At 42.7% G+C, this 20,903-nt stretch overlaps 1 protein-coding gene across 1 annotated transcript in view; it reads left to right on the forward strand.

Moving 5' to 3' along the window:
• LOC311100152 (sodium channel protein type 2 subunit alpha-like) overlaps positions 1-20,903 on the forward strand; it is a 156,785-nt gene that overhangs the window by 104,729 nt on the left and 31,153 nt on the right. Inside the window, exon 16 of the mRNA XM_084140932.1 lies at positions 14,688-14,811. Coding sequence (XP_083997058.1) covers positions 14,688-14,811 — 124 coding nt within the window. The remainder of the gene's footprint in view (positions 1-14,687; positions 14,812-20,903) is intronic.

Here is a 20,903-nt window from a genome sequence, read left to right on the forward strand (position 1 = left end):
CAAGACCACTGATAATCTCCCTCGATCTGGGGCTCCACGCAAGATCTCACCCCGTGGGGTCAAAATGATCACAAGAACAGTGAGCAAAAATCCCAGAACCACACGGGGGGACCTAGTGAATGACCTGCAGAGAGCTGGGACCAAAGTAACAAAGCCTACCATCAGTAACACACTACGCCGCCAGGGACTCAAATCCTGCAGTGCGAGACGTGTCCCCCTGCTTAAGCCAATACATGTCCAGGCCCGTCTGAAGTTTGCTAGAGTGCATTTGGATGATCCAGAAGAGGATTGGGAGAATGTCAGATGGTCAGATGAAACCAAAATAGAACTTTTTGGTAAAAACTCAACTCGTCGTGTTTGGAGGACAAAGAATGCTGAGTTGCATCCAAAGAACACAATACCTACTGTGAAGCATGGGGGTGGAAACATCATGATTTGGGGCTGTTTTTCTGCAAAGGGACCAGGACGACTGATCCGTGTAAAGGAAAGAATGAATGGGGCCATGTATCATGAGATTTTAAGTGAAAACCTCCTTCCATCAGCAAGGGCATTGAAGATGAAACATGGCTGGGTCTTTCAGCATGACAATGATCCCAAACACACCGCCCGGGCAACGAAGGAGTGGCTTCGTAAGAAGCATTTCAAGGTCCTGGAGTGGCCTAGCCAGTCTCCAGATCTCAACCCCATAGAAAATCTTTGGAGGGAGTTGAAAGTCTGTGTTGCCCAGCGACAGCCCCAAAACATCACTGCTCTAGAGGAGATCTGCATGGAGGAATGGGCCAAAATACCAGCAACAGTGTGTGAAAACCTTGTGAAGACTTACAGAAAACGTTTGACCTGTGTCATTGCCAACAAAGGGTATATAACAAAGTATTGAGAAACTTTTGTTATTGACCAAATACTTATTTTCCACCATAATTTGCAAATAAATTCATTAAAAATCCTACAATGTGATTTTCTGGATTTTTTTTTCTCATTTTGTCTGTCATAGTTGACGTGTACCTATGATGAAAATTACAGGCCTCTCTCATCTTTTTAAGTGGGAGAACTTGCACAATTGGTGGCTGACTAAATACTTTTTTTCCCCACTGTATTTAAATAATGATTGACATATTTTCATAAAAAAATGTTATTTTGATTAATTTATTCATACTATTTCATCCTTCCACAAGATATAGTCCCGACACAAATCTAGGGTTGCTAGAGACGAGACCCAGTCGTTCAGTCTTTTTGTTCTGTATCTATGGACGCAACCCAGTCATTCAGTCTTTTTGTTCTATATCTATGGACGTGACCCAGTCGTTCATTCTAAATGTTCCATTGCCATACTGGCTGGCAACGTTCTTGTCCCTTGCTTGCTAAGTCACGTCAAAAAGTGCAGCCAGAATAACAGCAAAGTAGCCTCATTTGCATTTGTTTAAGCTGTTTTCTATTGACATTTATTTGGATACATCCATAACAATGAGCCAATGAGGCGCGATTTTGCCTGGCATAGAAAATGTGCTCACTCGTCAGGACACTGTTGTTCAGAGGAGCTAGCCAACAACACAGCTACGGTAACACAATCACTTCAAACTGAAGCTGGAAAGACTGCAAATTAGCTGCGTTTCGTTTTACCTTTTTTCAATTGAGACTTTTTTGTATATATCCATAGAAATTATGCCAGCTGATTAATGATTTTGACTGGCTGAAAAACGCTGCCTGTCTGTCTCGTCCCGACTCCCGACACATTCATTACTATGGGACTGTAGGAGATCAAATTTGAATATTGAAACAATGTTGCAAATGTCGGAGAGACAGATAGCAAGGTTTATACAAATCTCCGCTGTTGAATACGAAATGTTAGTCTAAAATAAATGTGAGATGTCTAGATGCTTTTTATAGTGGAGATCAAGTTTATAAATTGCCTGGCTGGGCTGATGAGACAGTGGATTGCGCAGTCAGATCGAACAGAGTAAATAGCCATTTTAACGTCATAGATTTAGCCGGTGGCAACTTGTGGAATAGACACCGGCTGGAATGCGGTTTTAACCAGTAAGCATTCAGGATTAGACCCACCCGATGTATAATCTCAAAGTAAATACATACTGCAATTCCAACCACAAAACATCTTCGTTTTCAAGCCACAAAATACAACAACAATAAAATATGTTTTATTGTCACATACACAGGATAGGTGCAGTGAATTGTGTAGTTTTACAGGGTCAGCCATAGTAGTACAGCTCCCCTGGAGCAAGGGTTACGTGCCCAACGCTCTAACCGCTAAGATACCATACCTGTCGCCACAGGCTACATGCCGCCACTTGCCTAGCTAATAGTTAATGTTTGTTTTTGACTTTGTTATAAATTCTAATTCTATTTTCGAGTCTCCACATGTTGTCATGGAAAATATTAATGTTATTTCCAACAACCAATGAGCAACTCTGCCGTAAATCCAGCGCATATTGAACGTTGAGATTGCCGAAAGGCCAGTCTCTTTGGAAATGACAAGGATCGAGTGGCAAGGAGTGGAATGTTAGTTAAAGAGAGTGGTACTCAGACTGAGGGGGTTCGATTAATTTCGCCCGGGCGCCCATGTAGGTGTGTTTTGCACCGACTTAAAGTTGATTGCATTCGTGTTTTTGGACAATGTACCATTCTGCCTTGTTGACAACATGACAGAGCTGCGCAGATTACTGTTCGATTTGAGAAGGCCGCGCTTCCCTCTCTGCTTTTGCCCGATGGCGTGACTTTCAACTGGGCCAGCATAAAATAACTCCCTCACTAGAAGGCAGTCGGAAGGAGGCAAGATCAGGTGGGACCATTCTAGCCAATGAGAGGGCAGATATGCGTGAAATCCGTAATATAAAGTGTTTTTTTCTTAAAGTTGCTTGGATATCACGTGCCCTACTTATCAGGACACTCATGACAACCTAATTATTGCGAAACTTCTATTTGATCAAATAAGCCACACCTAACAAAAAAAGCCATTCAATTAGACACTCTCTCATTGACCTCCATACAAACACAAAAAAACGCCACCTGCTGGAGAAGATAGATTTTGGGCCCAGTTATCCCTCTCACTTCGCCTCTTACATTTACATTTCAGTCATTTAGCAGACGCTCTTATCCAGAGCGACTTACAGTTAGTGAATACATTTTTTTTTTTATACTGGCCCCCCGTGGGAATCGAACCCACAACCCTGGCGTTGCAAACGCCATGCTCTATCAACTGAGCTACATCCCTGCCGGCCATTCCCTCCCCTACCCTGGACGACGCTGGGCCAATTGTGCGCCGCCCATGAGTCTCCCGGTCGCGGCCGGCTGCGACAGAGCCTGGATTCGAACCAGGATCTCTAGTGGCACAGTCAGCACTGCGATGCAGTGCCTTAGACCACTGCGCCACTCAGGAGCTCACACACACACACACTTCCTCTCTGGTTTGACTCACAAATGTCAGTTAATTACTATAGCTTCCGCCTTGGGCTAATCAGTGTAATTTTGTAAATGCCGGAGCTCTATGGCAAGATGCATCATTCACCCAAGTTTCGTCAAAATCGGGCCAGTACTGTCTGAGATATTGCGTGTGACTAACATACGAACGAATGGACAAACGGCAGCAGGCAAAAAGCGTCTCTGCTCTTGTTTTTACTATGAAGAGACTGTGCAGCCGAGGCAGACACGGGCACGTCCCTTTCACAACACCTTAATGTCAAAGTGTGGCTGGGGGGGTGTGATAGGAAAAGCAGCACTCTGCGTTAGCTCGCACGCGGGACAAATCTCCCATACAAGCTGTAATGCCACCGCCAGCTGAAAGACTGGGGAAATTTAGATGGGATATTTTCACCTCTGACCCCCACCTTACCTCTTCTTCAGTCAACGGCCTGTCTGTCTGATTCATCACTACAGGGGCCAAGGCCCGGACCATTTTTACACCTTGGAGGGAAGGGTGTGTGTGCATGTGCGTGTGTGTGTGTACAGTGTTTGTGGAGCCTGGAACCCTAGCTGCTGTTGACCATTCCTCACACCATTGTGCAATTGAGCCATTGTACATCATAAGCTAACTGTAAAGTAAACTCTGTCGCTAATGACTTGATATTGTTTTAGCGTGAGGCCTATGTTGATTATCCCACTAACAGGGTTATTGTGCAAGGCTAATCTTGTTCAGATGAGCGTGGAGCTAAACATAGAGAGACCATGCTCATGTTACAGTGCTACACATCCTGCCAATGTGTTTATAGTTGCCTTTATCCTAGAGGGAATAACTCAGCATACTCCACAACATGTGGTTTGTTATGAAACTCATTTGAAAGACAATTTGGGCATGTTTATTTTATTACAAGTAAATTATGTGATTTGCATGTTATTGGAAATTCACAGTTGAGTCATTCAGAACTTTCTGAAAGTAATAGCACAGCATGAAGCTACTGTACTTTATGTGTTGTGATGCTTGCATTCTAAGTGTCATAATAGTATGGATAAGAACATCTCGGGCAACAAAGTGACGTTGTGGGACTTGGAGAAGAGCAGGAAGTGATCCGTGGGAGAAGCCAGGCGGCTGGTGGGAAGGCTCAGAGGCTCGGGATCTCCAGGGACCAACGGTTGTGTAACGCCACACAGCTGTGTCCGAGCGGTGCACAGCGCAACCGCGACAATGCTGCCACGGCAACAACTGGGTCCACCTCAGATCCCAGAGGCTCTGAGACTGATGAGGAAATGGGATACATGATTTATAATTTATTGACTGAAAACATGCTTGAAATTGTTTTGGCAGGGATTTTCTCCTAGCATATCAATGGCTCTAATATAATGTCTAAATAAGGGTGAAAGCCAAGCCTCCTCTTGGAGAAATGGGTATGCAGGCTTTTCCTCAAACCCTGCTGTAACACACCTGATTCATCTTATCAGCTAATCAAGATCCTGGTAAACAGCTAATTAAAACCAGAATCAGGTGGGCTAGATTAGCATTGGGAGAGAGCCTGCAGGAGGGTAGCTCCCCAGGAGAATTTATTTATTTATTTATTTTATTTCACCTTTATTTAACCAGGTAAGCCAGTTGAGAACAAGTTCTCATTTACAACTGCGACCTGGCCAAGATAAAGCAAAGCATTGCGATAAAAACAACAACACAGAGTTACATATGGGGTAAAAAAAACATAAGGTCATAAAATACAACAGAAAATATATATACAGTGTGTGCAAATGTAGCAAGTTATGGAGGTAAGGCAATAAATAGGCTATAGTGCAAAATAATTACAATTAGTATTAACACTGGAATGCTAGATGTGCAAGAGATTATGTGCAAATAGAGATACTGGGGTGCAAAAGAGCAAAATAAATAACAATATAGGGATGAGGTAGTTGGGTGGGCTAATTTCAGATGGGCTGTGTACATGTGCAGTGATCGGTAAGAAGGGCTGCTATGCACCCCAGATGGGCAGTGATGACAAAAACGGTTGTCATTCATATAGACATTTACAGATACCTACTCATCATCCATCTATAGCCACTTTTCAGACATCTCCCTATTGTTTATGTTCTATAAAACATACACCTCCGATTTCGACTAGCCAGGTCAAGGATGGTGTCACTCGAGCAGTGACACATTACTTTTTGAGTTTCTCATCAAGCTTATTGTGTTGCTCTTTGCGACTCCTTGAATACCTGAAACCCTTAACGTCTGCCACTACACCCATTACCCCTGACCCTTAACCTAGGGTGACCACGTTTAAAATACCCAAATGAGGGACAACAGGATGGTTTTGCGGGACATTCACAGGACATTCGCAGCAAAATATAACATTTTTGTCCTCAAATATAAAAAAAATCTGCATAATCCTGGAGGGACTGGTTATACAGTATATGCATTCAAAGGAGTCCTGATTCATAGAGTTTGAGATGTGTTTGTGTGTGTGTGTCTGCCTGTGTGTGTGTGTGTGTGTGTGTGTGTGTGTCTGCCTGCCTGCCTGCCTGCCTGCCTGCCTGCCTGCCTGCGTGTGTGTGTGTGTGTGTGTGTGTGTGTGTGTGTGTGTGTGTGTGTGTGTGTGTGTGTGTGTCTGTGTGTGTGTGTGTGTGTCTGTGTGTGTGTCTATGTCTGTGTGTGTCTGTGTTTGTGCAACACTGCTTAGTGCCCCATTCTCTCCCCAGAGGGGCTATTTATAGGTCTGTCATATGGGGGACAATGCATCTGGTATGTGTGATAGTCTCAAGTTTCAAGTTTAATTTGTCACATGCACAAGTACAGTGAAATGCTTAACTTGCAAGCCCTTCCCAACAGGGCAGTATTCAATATCAAAATAGTATGACAAAAACAACATAAAAAAAACACAAGAAATAAGAAAGAGAGAGAACTAAAATAACAAAAGAGTGTAAGCTATGTACAGGGTCAGTGCCAGTACCAAATGTACAATGTGCAGGGATGTACATGTAGGCAGGGATCTGGAGAAAGTGACTGGTAGCAGGATAAATAATAATAATACAAATTATAATACAAATTATAATAATAATAATAATACAAATTGTAATAATAGTAAACAGTATGTCAGAACCATAAGTGGTGGGTGGGTGTGTGTCACTGGTGTAGAGAGGAGTAGGCAGGAGGGGGAGCCAAAGCGAAGGCTGGTGTGACTGTGTGTGCGTGGTGTATGTAAGTGTATTTGTGTATTGGGACCATGGGCGGAGTATACCACCAGTGTTATTGGTTCAGGGATACGAGACATGCCAACTCCCCTGTCACCCCCTTAGCTGAGCACAACGGGCCTGTAAAACACAAAGACTCATGGGATGCCCGCTCGACAGGCGGAGCAGTAATATACAGTACCAGTCAAAAGTTTGGACACACCTACTCATTCAAGGGTTTTTCTTTATTTTTACTATTTTCTACATTGTAGAATAATAGTGAAGACATCAAAACTATGAAATAACACATATGGAATCATGTATTAACCAAAAAAAGTGTTAAACAAATAAAAATATATTTGAGATTTGAGATTTTCCAAAGTAGCCAACCTTTGCCTTGATGACAGCTTTGCACACTCTTGGCATTCGCTCAACCAGCTTCATGAGGAATGCTTTTCCAACAGTCTTGAAGGAGTTCCCACATATGCTGAGCACTTGCTGGCTGCTTTTCCTTCACTCTGCGGTCCAACTCATCCCAAACCATCGCAATTGGGTTGCGGTCGGGTGATTGTGGAGGCCAGGTCATCTGATGCAGCACTCCATCACTCTCCTTGGTCAAATAGCCCTTACACAGCCTGGAGGTGTGTTTGGGGTCATTGTCCTGTTGAAAAACAAATCATAGTCCCACTAAGCGCAAACCAGATGGGATGGCGTATCGCTGCAGAATGCTGTGGTAGCCATGCTGGTTAAGTGTTCCTTGAATTCTAAATAAATATCAAACAGTGTCACCAGAAAAGCACCCCCACACCATCACACCTCCTCTTCCATGCTTCACAGTGGGAACCACACATGCAGAGATCATCCGTTCACTTACTCTGCGTCTCACAAAGACACGGCGGTTGGAACCAAAAATCAAAAGGACAGATTTACACAGGTCTAATGTCCACTGCTCGTGTTTCTTGGCCCAAGCAAGTCTCTTCTTATTATTGGTGTTCTTTAGTAGTGGTTTCTTTGCAGCAATTCGACCATGAAGGCCTGATTCACACAGTCTCCTCTGAACAGTTGATGTTGAGATGTGTCTGTTACTTGAACTCTGTGAAGCATTTATTTGGGCTGCAATCTGAGGTGCAGTTAACTCTAATGAACTTATCTTCTGCAGCAGAGGTAACTCTGGGTCTTCCTTTCCTGTGGCGGTCCTCATGAGAGCCAGTTTCATCATAGCGCTTGATGGTTTTTGCGATTGCACTTGAAGAAACTTTCAAAATTCTTGAAATGTTCTGTATTGACTGGCCTTCATGTCTTAAAGTAATTTCGAGCTGTTCTTGCCATAATATGGACTTGGTCTTTTACCAAATAGGATTATCTTCTGTATACCACCCCTACCTTGTCACAACACAACTGATTGGCTCAAACGCATTAAGATGGAAAGAAATCTACAAATTAACTTTTAACAAGGCACACCTGTTAATTGAAATGCATTCCAGGTGAGTACCTCATGAAGCTGGTTGAGAGAATGCCAAGAGTGTGCAAAACTGTCATCAAGGCAAAGGGTGGCTACTTTGAAGAATCTCAAATATAAAATATATTTTGATTTGTTTAACACTTTTTTGGTTACTACATGATTCCATATGTGTTATTTCATAGTTTTGATGTCTTCACTATTATTCTACAATGTAGAAATGTTTTAAAATAAAGAAAAACACTGGAATGAGTAGGTGTGTCGAAACGTTTGACTGGTACTGTACATCTGATTATATGTTGTTATAAGCCTGACATGGGTATGGTATGACCAGTAAAACTCAACAGATGACATGAGATTACATAAAAGGTTTATCTGTGTATCTAGAAGGAACAGCAAAAGAAAGCTTTATAATCATCAAGTTGACCAGGACAATGACTGTATTGTTTTTTTTTTTTTTTTTTGTCATTTAGCAGACGCTCTTATCCAGAGCGACTTACAGTTAGTGAATACATATATATATATTTTTTTCAAACTGGTCCCCCATGGGAATCGAACCCACAACCCTGGCGTTGCAAACGCCATGCTCTATCAACTGAGCTACATCCCTGCCGGCCATTCCCTCCCCTACCCTGGACAACGCTAGGCCAATTGTGCGCCGCCCATGAGTCTCCCTGTCGCGACAGAGCCTGGATTCAAACCAGGATCTCTAGTGGCACAGCTAGCACTGCGATGCAGTGCCTTAGACCACTGCGCCACTCAGGAGACTTTAGATTGATGTCATTGTTCTCGTAGGGCATTTGTGGGTTTATTGACTGCGGTAATAGGATACTGATCCTCTAAAGCCAAGAGAATGTAAAAGTGAAATTGGAGTAAAGGTTGTTTGTTGAAGGACCCCCTTGCTGTATTGTCTGCACAGAATGGCTGTATGACTGTATTGGTGATGGACAGTTGAGAGGATCTACTGTATTGTTAAGTCATCCCTCTCTCTCTCAGCTGTGCTCTCCAACGCTAGCATTCTTGAAGTTGGAGGGAATGCATACAGAATTCCAAAATTCCAAATTAATTTACAGAATAGATGAATAAAGGTATGGATTGAGCTCCACTTTAGCCCACTTTACAAGTATGAAAACATCAGTCATACTTCAGTTTTGGGGTGCACCATCCCTTTTAAATGACACATGGACATGAAGGATATGCATTAAATAATGGTTTAAAGATGGAGAACGTTGAGGGTTCATTATGCCCAAGGCTGACTTTCATCACCCTGGAACTTCCTCTACCCACACTTTACTCTGTGTTTATGCATGACTGTCTTCTTGACTCTGGTGTTGTCACCTCACCTTTTGCACAGACACTAGAGTTACTACAGTGCAAATATTTAGTTCAAAAGTAGAAGCAGCATTTTTCCATGTACAAGGTACCAAAAGTATATAATAGAAAATAAATGGATATACACTGAGTGTATAAAACATTAGGAACACCTTCCTAATATTGCGTTGCACCCCCTTTTGCCCTCAGAACAGCCTCAAGTCGTCAGGGCATGGACTCTACAAGGTGTCGAAAGTGTTCCACAGGGATGCTGGCCCATGTTGACTCCAATGCTTCCCACAGTTGTGTCAAGTTGGGCTGGATGTCCATTGGGTGGTGGACCATTCTTGATACACACGGGAAACTGTTGAGTGTGAAAAACTAGCAGCGTTGCAGTTCTTGACACGCTTAAACTGGTATGCCTGGCACCTACTACCATAGCCCGTTCAAAGGCACCTACATATTTTGTCTTCCCCATTCACCCTCTGAATGGCACACACACACACAATCCATGTCTCAATTGTCTCCAGGCTTAAAAATCTAAGTTAACATATGGAATTGTTTTAAGATGGTCATACCATGGATCATTTAGCTATTTGTTTTAGCATTTTAGGAACCCTTTAGGTAGAAAAAATATATAGTAAAAAATGATTTGATAAAATATTGAATTTGGCCTTTACTACTATAGCCCATAGAAACGCATTGAATAACACATTCATAAATGGCAAAAAAGACAGTCAAAAAATTAATCATAAGGAATAAGGTTTTGAAGAGTCTGTCCTATATCTAGATATACGAAAGCTTAGGAAATATATATATATTTTTTACACATTTTTAACCCCTTATTTTTGTTGGCACAAAACTACCTTAATTTGTATGGGTTACGTTCACAGGAGTCCTGTGACACTTGTGATAGCACCATCGTGTTCGTGAGAGTCTCATCTTTCATAGATCATATGGTCATATTAGTTTGTAGGCCAAACCGTTCGGACGCTACATACAGTTGAAGTCGGATGTTTACGTACACCTTAGCCAAATACATTTAAACTCAGTTTTTCACAATTCCTGACATTTTAACCTAGTAAAAAGTCCCTGTTTTAGGTCAGTTAGGATCACCACTTTATTTTAAGAATGTGAAATGTCAGAATAATAGTAGAGAGAATTATTTATTTCAGCTTTTATTTCTTTCATCACATTCCCAGTGGGTCAGAAGTTTACATACACTCAATTAGTATTTGGTAGCATTGCCTTTCAATTGTTTAACTTGGGTCAAATGTTTTGGGTAGCCTTCCACAAGCTTCCCACAATAAGTTGGGTGAATTTTGGCCCATTCCTCCTGACAGAGCTGGTGTAACTGAGTCAGGTTTGTAGGCCTCCTTGCTCACACACGCCTTTTCACTTCTTCCCAAAAATGTTCTATAGGATTGAGGTCAGGGCTTTGTGATGGCCACTCCAATACCTTGACTTTGTTATTCTTAAGCCATTTTGCCACAACTTTGGAAGTATGCTTGGGGTCATTGTCCATTTGGAAGACCCATTTGCGACCAAGCTTTAACTTCCTGACTGATGTCTTGAGATGTTGCTTCAATATATCCACATAATTTTCCTTCCTCATGATGCCATCTATTTTGTGAAGTGCACCAGTCCCTCCTGCAGCAAAGCACCCCCACAGCATGATGTTGCCACCCCTGTGCTTCACGGTTAGGATGGTGTTCTTTGGCTTGCAAACCTTCCCCTTTTTCCTCCAAACATAATGATGGTCATTATGGCCGAACAGTTCTATTTTTGTTTCATCAGACCAGAGGACATTTCTCCAAAAAGTACGATCTTTGTCCCCATGTGCAGTTGCAAACAGTAGTCTGGCTTTTTGATGGCGGTTTTGGAGCAGTGGTTCTTCCTTGCTGAGCGGTCTTTCAGGTTATGTCGATATAGGACTCGTTTTACTGTGGATATAGATACTTTTGTACCCGTTTCCTCCAGCATCTTCACAAGGTCCTTTGCTGTTGTTCTGGGATTGATTTGCACTTTTCGCACCAAAGTATGTTCATTTCTAGGAGACAGAACGTGTCTCCTTCCTGAGCGGTATGACGGCTGCGTGGTCCCATGGTGTTTATACTTGCGTACTATTGTTTGTACAGATGAACGTGGTACTTTTAGGCATTTGGAAATTTGCTCCCAAGGATGAACCAGACTTGTGGAGGTCTACAATTTTCTTTCTGAGGTCTTGGCTGATTTATTTTGATTTTCCCATGATGTCAAGCAAAGGCACTGAGTTTGAAGGTAGGCCTTGAAATACATCCACAGGTACACCTCCAATTGACTCAAATGATGTCAATTAGCCTATCAGAAGTTTCTAAAGCCATGACATCATTTTCTGGAATTTTCCAAGCTGTTTAAAGGCACAGTCAACTTAGTGTATGTAAACTTCTGACCCACTGGAATTGTGATACAGTGAATTATAAGTGAAATAATCTGTCTGTAAACAATTGTTTGAAAAATGACTTGTGTCATGCACAAAGTAGATGTCCTAACTGACTTGCCAAAACTATAGTTTGTTAACAAGAAATTTGTGGAGTGGTTGAAAAACGGGTTTTAATGACTCCAACCTAAGTGTATGTAAACTTCCGTCTTCAACTGTACGTTTTCGTGAGAAGACCGATTTTCAGGATGTCTCATGGTCTGACAAACACCGCTGTAGCTCGGCCACCTTCCACCGCAGATGCAGAAGGCGTATGCGGTGGACTGCGGTGGATTGAAACTGACAGGTTTTGATGGGGATTTTTTTATTATGTTACTTAGATTGGGTGCGTAATTAACCTGTCTCCTCCCCTTCATCTACACTGATTGAAGTGGATTTAATAGGTGACATCAATAAGGGATCATATCTTTCACCTGGTTTCACCTGGTCAGTCTATGTAATGGAAAGAGCAGGTGTTCCTCATGTTTTGTATACTCTGTGTATAAACACACACTATTGAAGACTGAAAACCTGGTTGAAAAGTATACATGAGCATTTAACAGTGTCTAGTTATTTTCTATTGTCGAAATATTCATCACTTTCCCTACATTTGGGACGGTTTGATACAGTATTGGATGGGGTTGAGTTACCCTTACAACAATGAATTGCAGCGAGACATATTGAAAACAAGTGCAATTGAGCATTATATTCTCTAAATGCATTTATTATCATGATCTTTATGGAGGTAAATCGGTCTAAACATTAATCAAAATATCAATGGCATAGGGTCACATCCTTGTGGTTTGCTTCTTACGGTAAATTGAGATGTTACAGCTTGGCAAAGATGAGCCTTTGAAGTAAACAGGGGGTTTTCTCTCACTCTTTCTCGCTCCTCACATCCAGTGCCTTGCTTTTGTATTTGGTCAGATGTGGTATTTGAAGGTTAATTGCGAAGGCTTTCTTCTCCTCAGTGCAGAGCTGTCACCAGACAGGACGCATTTAAACAGTTAGTCTCTCTGAAAGTAAGGCACAGCAGCCACTTGTCAAGAGAGATCTGCTTTGTCTTAGATTTCCTTTCTCTCTCTGGTTCGCTCCATTGTCTCTCCACCCCCACCACCCCCCATTTCTCACTCTTTCTGTTACCTCAGTACTGTACAGCAAACTACTTGTCACTACTGTCCATTGCTTTTTATCATGCCATGGATGTCAGTGTTGGGACTGTGACCCTGAGAGGGCTGAGTGGTGAGAGGGGAGTCGGTTTTGGGACTGTGACCCTGAGAGGGCTGAGTGGTGAGAGGGGAGTCGGTTTTGGGACTGTGACCCTGAGAGGGCTGAGTGGTGAGAGGGGAGTCGGTGTTGGGACTGTGACCCTGAGAGGGCTGAGTGGTGAGAGGGGAGTCGGTGTTGGGACTGTGACCCTGGGGGGGCTGAGTGGTGAGAGGGGAGTCGGTGTTGGGACTGTGACCCTGAGAGGGCTGAGTGGTGAGAGGGGAGTCGGTGTTGGGACTGTGACCCTGGGGGGGCTGAGTGGTGAGAGGGGAGTCGGTGTTGGGACTGTGACCCATAGGGGGCTGAGTGGTGAGAGGGGAGTCGGTGTTGGGACTGTGACCCATAGGGGGCTGAGTGGTGAGAGGGGAGTCGGTGTTGGGACTGTGACCCTGGGGGGGCTGAGTGGTGAGAGGGGAGAGGGGAGTCGGTGTTGGGACTGTGACCCTGGGGGGGCTGAGTGGTGAGAGGGGAGAGGGGAGTCGGTGTTGGGACTGTGACCCTGAGAGGGCTGAGTGGTGAGAGGGGAGTCGGTGTTGGGACTGTGACCCTGAGAGGGCTGAGTGGTGAGAGGGGAGTCGGTGTTGGGACTGTGACCCTGAGAGGGCTGAGTGGTGAGAGGGGAGTCGTTGTTGGGACTGTGACCCTGAGAGGGCTGAGTGGTGAGAGGGGAGTCGGTGTTGGGACTGTGACCCTGCGTGTGTGTGTGCGCGTGTGCACACACACATACACACATATGGCAATATGAACTCGTATCCCCCTGCCCCACCTTGACAGGACCCAGAGTATGATCACATGTTAGCCTGCAGGGCGTCATCAACAGGAAGGAAGAGCTAGAGCCAGAGACCAGACAGAATATTCTGGGTAGATGTCCCAACACACACACACACACACCCAGCCCCCCCAGGGTCACAGTCCCAACACCGACTCCCCTCTCACCACTCAGCCCCCTTAGGGTCACAGTCCCAACACTGATTACATAACAGACACACAATGTCAAATGGATGGCATATTATTAAGCAGGGTTACTGAAGTGTGTCTTCAAGTAGCTTGGTGATGTATTGCCTCAGTGCTTACTATAACAGGCGAATACTGTAACCTCTAGCTTTACACAGTATACAGTACGTGTGGAGAAACAAATATCACAATTAATCCCCATCTAAAGAGTCTAGGGATCTTGCCTGAATTCTGTCTAAATATCCAGCCGACTACACCTCTTGTGTCTATCATGCTATAATATCACTCCAGATCGCTGATTGTTTGATTTCATTTTGCCAGATTTGATTGAAACAAATGCTGCAGATGATCGCTTTCCAGGCATAAGATTAAGATGTGCTGTAAAATACAATACGGTAAATGCCACAAAGGTAATACCAGGTTAGGTTCTATATGAGACTTTGCACCCAGGCTTTATATGCACCAGAACAGCAGTAGTTATTACTGGGAGAATTATGACCTTCTGAATGTTTCTCATTCCATATCTACCAGATCACCTTCTATTGTCAATAAATCACCAATATATCAATACACCAGTCATCAATCACCTGATAATAACTATTTTAATCTAGCATGTCTCTGATTGGTTGTTTTCCTCAGGTGAAGGATGACATCAGCCTATCCGAGGGCAGCACGGTGGATCTGAGGAAGCCAGGGGAGGAAGAGGATGAGTATTCAGAGATGGCTGAAGAGACCATGGATCCTGACAACTGCTTCCCTGATGGTACGTTTATTTGACTTTATTGTTACATTACTGTTAGGCGAGTCCGATGGAGATTGTGTTGGTAAACGGTGGGTTTAGATCCCACTTCTGACACCAAATGTCGGTAAGTAGACAGAACACCATTAAGTTTGCTTCAGAACATCTTTACTAAAATAAAAATGGATACGTTGTACGGTACTACATCATGCTCCAGAGAAATTAATCTATTTTTCAAGGGAGTCGTGGCGCCAAGAGGTAGCAGCATGAACAATCATACAGCTTACAATATACATGCACTAGTAATGCATTACTAATGATACACGTGACCAAGTAAAATACATGTATAAGCAAGCACATTTCAGGAATATTATTTAATGTCATGTTTAGAGAGAAAAAAATAAGATGGGGAATTAGACCTGAAGTTACTCTATTAATTCTGTATGTGGAAATGAAAACAGAGAAAGATACAGGTCAAACAGGTCAATGAATGAGTTTCTATCATACTTTAAATGTGTATAATAATATGCCATGATGGCGGGGATAACTTTCCAGTCCAGCCTAAACATTTGTATATTTTTAACAGCTTACGTTAGTATAGGGTTTGGATCACTCTCACTGCAAGCCTGAATCTAAACATTTACACTGGGCTAGCCCAAACATTTGGCTTTCGCTTCAAGTGGAGGCCATTTGATATAAAACATTAAACAATTAAGTGACATTTGAAAGGGTAATGGCGCATTAAATTGAATGTCCTGTGTCAGCAGAGATTTGAAAAGGCGTGTCAGGCACTAAATGGACTCTGGTTAATTTGATGATGACTGACTACCTGAATTAAATTTGGTCGCAACTAATCAACCCCCTCAGACGGTCTGAGGTAACTTAGACCAATCACGTGATGTCTCCGAGACAATCGTGGTAAATGTCTGAGTGTACACTGAAACAGTCAGCAGTGGCTGAGTGTACATTGAAAGGGTCAGCGTCGTTGGGGGTTGTTCTAAAAAGCTTTTGACATGTTTATGTTAGAGCGTTAAGATCATTACTGAAGGTCTTGTGAACGTTGACTAATATTTTGAATCAAGATTGGATTAAGGGATCACGCTCTTTGATGACGCATCCATTTTTACACACGTATTGACTGGTTGTGGTGGGGAAGTAATTTAGTTCTTAGTGTTTCTAGGTTCGTGTTTAAAGGTGTTTCCTGAATGCTGACACTGATAGGTTTTTATTGAATAGAGTCTGAGTTGTGTATGGGGTATCATATTACTATGTGTACGTGTTCATTTGACTACACAGGGAGCATAAGTATCCATAGAAACAACCATTGCACCATAACTCCTTTAATAATGTGGACTACAATAGAGGCTGAAACCTTCTATCCCTTTCAATGTAATACCTCATAACGCTAGTAAACACAGGGGTGTGGATGGTGGATGGTCGTACACAGGGGCTTTATTTAAGGTTACATAATAATATCCTAAATGCAAGCCTCATGGTTTGGGTACCTCACCAGGGAAATCCATTTGTGTTCCTTGGACGCGACCAGGACTCTGATCCCGCCATTACCGCAGGCTCTTAGTGACACAATGATTTATTATCAATCATATGATACTCACATTATGCTTCATGAGTCACTGCTTGTTTGCTAGGTGTGGCCCCAACACAGACTACTTTGACACGGCAACATGGAAGGCCCAAAAGGGGAGTTATAAACCGGGTGGTTCCATCCCTGAATGCTGATTGGCTGACAGCCGTGGTATATCAGACATTATAATCTGGGTGGTTCGAGCCCTGAATGCTGATTGGCTGACAGCCATGGTATATCAGACCGTATACCACGGTTATGACAAAACATGTATTTCTACTGCTCTAATTACTTTGGTAACCAGTTTATAATAGCAATAAGGTACCTCACGGTTTAGCCGTGGTACAGTGGGGAAATTTTTTATTTAGTCAGCCACCAATTGTGCAAGTTCTCCCACTTAAAAAGATGAGAGAGGCCTGTAATTTTCATCATAGGTACACATCAACTATGACAGACAAATTGAGAAGAAAAAAATCTAGAAAATCACATTGTAGGATTTTTAATTATTATTATGGCAAATTATGGTGGAAAATAACTATTTGGTCACCTACAAACAAGCAAGATTTCTGGCTCTCACAGAGCTGTAAATTCTTCTTTAAGAGGCTCCTCTGTCCTCCACTCGTTACCTGTATTAATGGCACCTGTTTGAATTTGTTATCAGTATAAAAGACACCTGTCCACAACCTCAAACAGTCACACTCCAAACTCCACTATGGCCAAGACCAAAGAGCTGTCAAAGGACACCAGAAACAAAATTGTAGACCTGCACCAGGCTGGGAAGACTGAATGTGCAATAGGTAAGCAACTTGGTTTGAAGAAATCAACTGTGGGAGCAATTATTAGGAAATGGAAGACATACAAGACCACTGATAATCTCCCTCGATCTGGGGCTCCACGCAAGATCTCACCCCGTGAGGTCAAAATGATCACAAGAACGGTGAGCAAAAATCCCAGAACCACACGGGGGGACCTAGTGAATGACCTGCAGAGAGCTGGGACCAAAGTAACAAAGCCTACCATCAGTAACACACTACGCCGCCAGGGACTCAAATCCTGCAGTGCCAGACGTGTCCCCCTGCTTAAGCCAGTACATGTCCAGGCCCGTCTGAAGTTTGCTAGAGTGCATTTGGATGATCCAGAAGAGGATTGGGAGAATGTCATATGGTCAGATGAAACCAAAATAGAACTTTTTGGTAAAAACTCAACTCGTCGTGTTTGGAGGACAAAGAATGCTGAGTTGCATCCAAAGAACACCATACCTACTGTGAAGCATGGGGGTGGAAACATCATGCTTTGGGGCTGTTTTTCTGCAAAGGGACCAGGACGACTGATCCGTGTAAAGGAAAGAATGAATGGGGCCAGGTATCATGATATTTTGAGTGAAAACCTCCTTCCATCAGCAAGGGCATTGAAGATGAACCGTGGCTGGGTCTTTCAGCATGACAATGATCCCAAACACACCGCCCAGGCAACGAAGGAGTGGCTTCGTAAGAAGCATTTCAAGGTCCTGGAGTGGCCTAGCGAGTCTCCAGATCTCAACCCCATAGAAAATCTTTGGAGGGAGTTGAAAGTCTGTGTTGCCCAGCGACAGCCCCAAAACATCACTGCTCTAGAGGAGATCTGCATGGAGGAATGGGCCAAAATACCAGCAACAGTGTGTGAAAACCTTGTGAAGACTTACAGAAAACGTTTGACCTGTGTCATTGCCAACAAAGGGTATATAACAAAGTATTGAGAAACTTTTGTTATTGACCAAATACTTATTTTCCACCATCATTTCCAAATTAATTAATTAAAAATCCTACAATGTGATTTTCTGGATTTTTTTTCCTCATTTTGTCTGTCATAGTTGACATGTACCTATGATGAAAATTACAGGCCTCTCTCATCTTTTTAAGTGGGAGAACTTGCACAATTGGTGGCTGACTAAAATACTTTTTTCCCCCACTGTATATTGGCCATATACCACAGCCCCTCGGGCCTTATTGCTTAAATATAGTATAGTTATGCCCAATAAAGGCAGGTAGTAGGTTGCGATTCTGTTTCCACACCATTGTTACGGTCTCCATGGCAATACTAAGAACACTACATGTTCCTGTGCTTCCCCAAAATGGAAAAACTGTCCTGGAATGGAGCAGGAGTACTGTCACTGGAGCGTAGATGAAGAGGCCATATTTACATGGCCATATTTCACACATTTCTGGGTTGCGTAAGAAGGACAAAATGGCGGCACTTCGCCATAATACACAAATTAAATCAAAATAGATAAATCATGGAGCTATGTGGGTCATTCCATTAAAAGAGTGCCTTTTGGTTCCCTTTGGTATTTTAAGTAGAAACAATATGAATTTGAAAAGCCTGTTATATTAAATGAAGTGCATTTTAATATAGACTACATGGAGAATTCAATAAATCCGATTTTTTATATGAATAAAGACTTACTAAAGTGCAAAACATCTGCATTTTGAAATGTCCCTCCGTGCACTCTCTGTCACTTCTAGGAAGATTTTAACCTACTTAACCCAAACATGTCTCTAAGTTTTACTATCATTATCACTATCATACAAGATCATTAGCAGACTCCATCACCATCATCTACCATCCTCTTTTCTTTTTTTTATATAATATTTGTATATTTGAATGAAAGATAACATTTAAAGACATTGTACATTTTTCCCCCTTTCTGTCCCCCTTAGCCTAACAATTTCAGGTGATTAGGTGATCTTATAGGCCTATAGCAGTAATCTCAAGAGGTACAGCATCAGATCTTTGAGCCAAAGAGAGGCTAAGGGAGAATTGACAGATTTCCAATCAAATAAAATCATTCTGCGGGCTAACTGGGAGGCAAAGGCAATGGCATCCAGCTCTCCATTGGTCAGAGAAGGATTGTTGTTTGGTACTCCAAAAATAGCAATTTCTGCACTAGGCTGCAACTTTATATCAAATGCTTCAGAAAGGGTTTTTATTTTTTTTATTTTTTTTATTTCACCTTTATTTAACCAGGTAAGCCAGTTGAGAACAAGTTCTCATTTACAACTGCGACCTGGCCAAGATAAAGCAAAGCAGTGCGATAAAAACAACACAGAGTTACATATGGGGTAAAAAAACATAAAGTCAAAAATACAACAGAAAATATATATACAGTGGTGCAAATGTAGCAAGTTATGGAGGTAAGGCAATAAATAGGCTATAGTGCAAAATAATTACAATAGTATTAACACTGGAATGCTAGATGTGCAAGAGATTATGTGCAAATAGAGATACTGGGGTGCAAAAGAGCAAAATAAATAACAATATAGGGATGAGGTAGTTGGGTGGGCTAATTTCAGATGGGCTGTGTACAGGTGCAGTGATCGGTAAGGTGCTCTGACAACTGATGCTTAAAGTTAGTGAGGGAGATAAGAGTCTCCAGCTTCAGAGATTTTTGCAATTCGTTCCAGTCATTGGCAGCAGAGAACTGAAAGGAATGGCGGCCAAAGGAGGTGTTGGCTTTGGGAATGACCAGTGAGATATACCTGCTGGAGAGCAGACTACGGGTGGGTGCTGCTATGGTGACCAATGAGCTAAGATAAGGCGGGGATTTGCCTAGCAGTGATTTATAGATGGCCTGGAGCCAGTGGGTTTGACGACGAACATGTAGTGAGGACCAGCCAACAAGAGCGTACAGGTCACAGTGGTGGGTAGTGGACCAATAATCTGCCAGACAGGGACAGGCCCAGAACATGTGGGTCAAGTCCCCCAAGGAGCCTTTACACCTGTCACATGTACCATCAATATTTGGGTAGAATTTGGACAATCTGGCCTTACTGAAATGGATACGGTGAAGTACCTTAAACTGTATAAGGCTGAGCCGGGCACAAGAGGAGCTTCCATTTACCCTCAGTAAGGTACCATTCCAGACGTCATCAGACATCTCTCCACCAAGTTCCCTTTCCCACTCAGATCTGATTTTATTGAGTGACGGGTTATCAAGGGACATGATAATCTCAAAAATACGGGATATGAGTCCCTTTAGTTGAAAAGGTGTTTTCAAAAGGGCATCCAGACCCGATCCGGGTGATAGAATTGGAAAGGTTGGGCTTTGAGTGCGAATACACTGGCGGATTTGGAAATACCTAAATAAACTTGAATGGGGTAGATTAAATTTGATAGCGAGGTCTTCGAAATTGGCAAAGGTGCCATCAATATAAAGGTCATTAAACTTAGTAAGGCCATTCCTCTGCCACAGCCTGAAAGCTGAATCCAATTTGCCTGGAAGGAAGAGGTGATTAGGTCCTTGAATAGAGAAATCACAGAGTTTAAAATGTTGACGGAATTGAGTCCAAATTTTAAGAGTATTGACAACAATTGGATTGGATGTGTAGAGCGAAGCTGAAAGAGGGAGATTGGAGGTGACTAAAGCTGACAAAGAGGAAGAGAAACAGGAGTTGGCTTCTGTTTGACACCAGTCAGTTTCTGGGGTGTGAAGCCAGTAAACAATCTTTTGTATATTTGCTGCCCAGTAATAATCCATAAAGTTAGGAAGGGCTAG

The sequence above is a fragment of the Coregonus lavaretus genome (assembly GCF_964263955.1).
Source record: "Coregonus lavaretus genome assembly, chromosome: 2".
Taxonomy (NCBI): Eukaryota; Metazoa; Chordata; class Actinopteri; order Salmoniformes; family Salmonidae; genus Coregonus; species Coregonus lavaretus.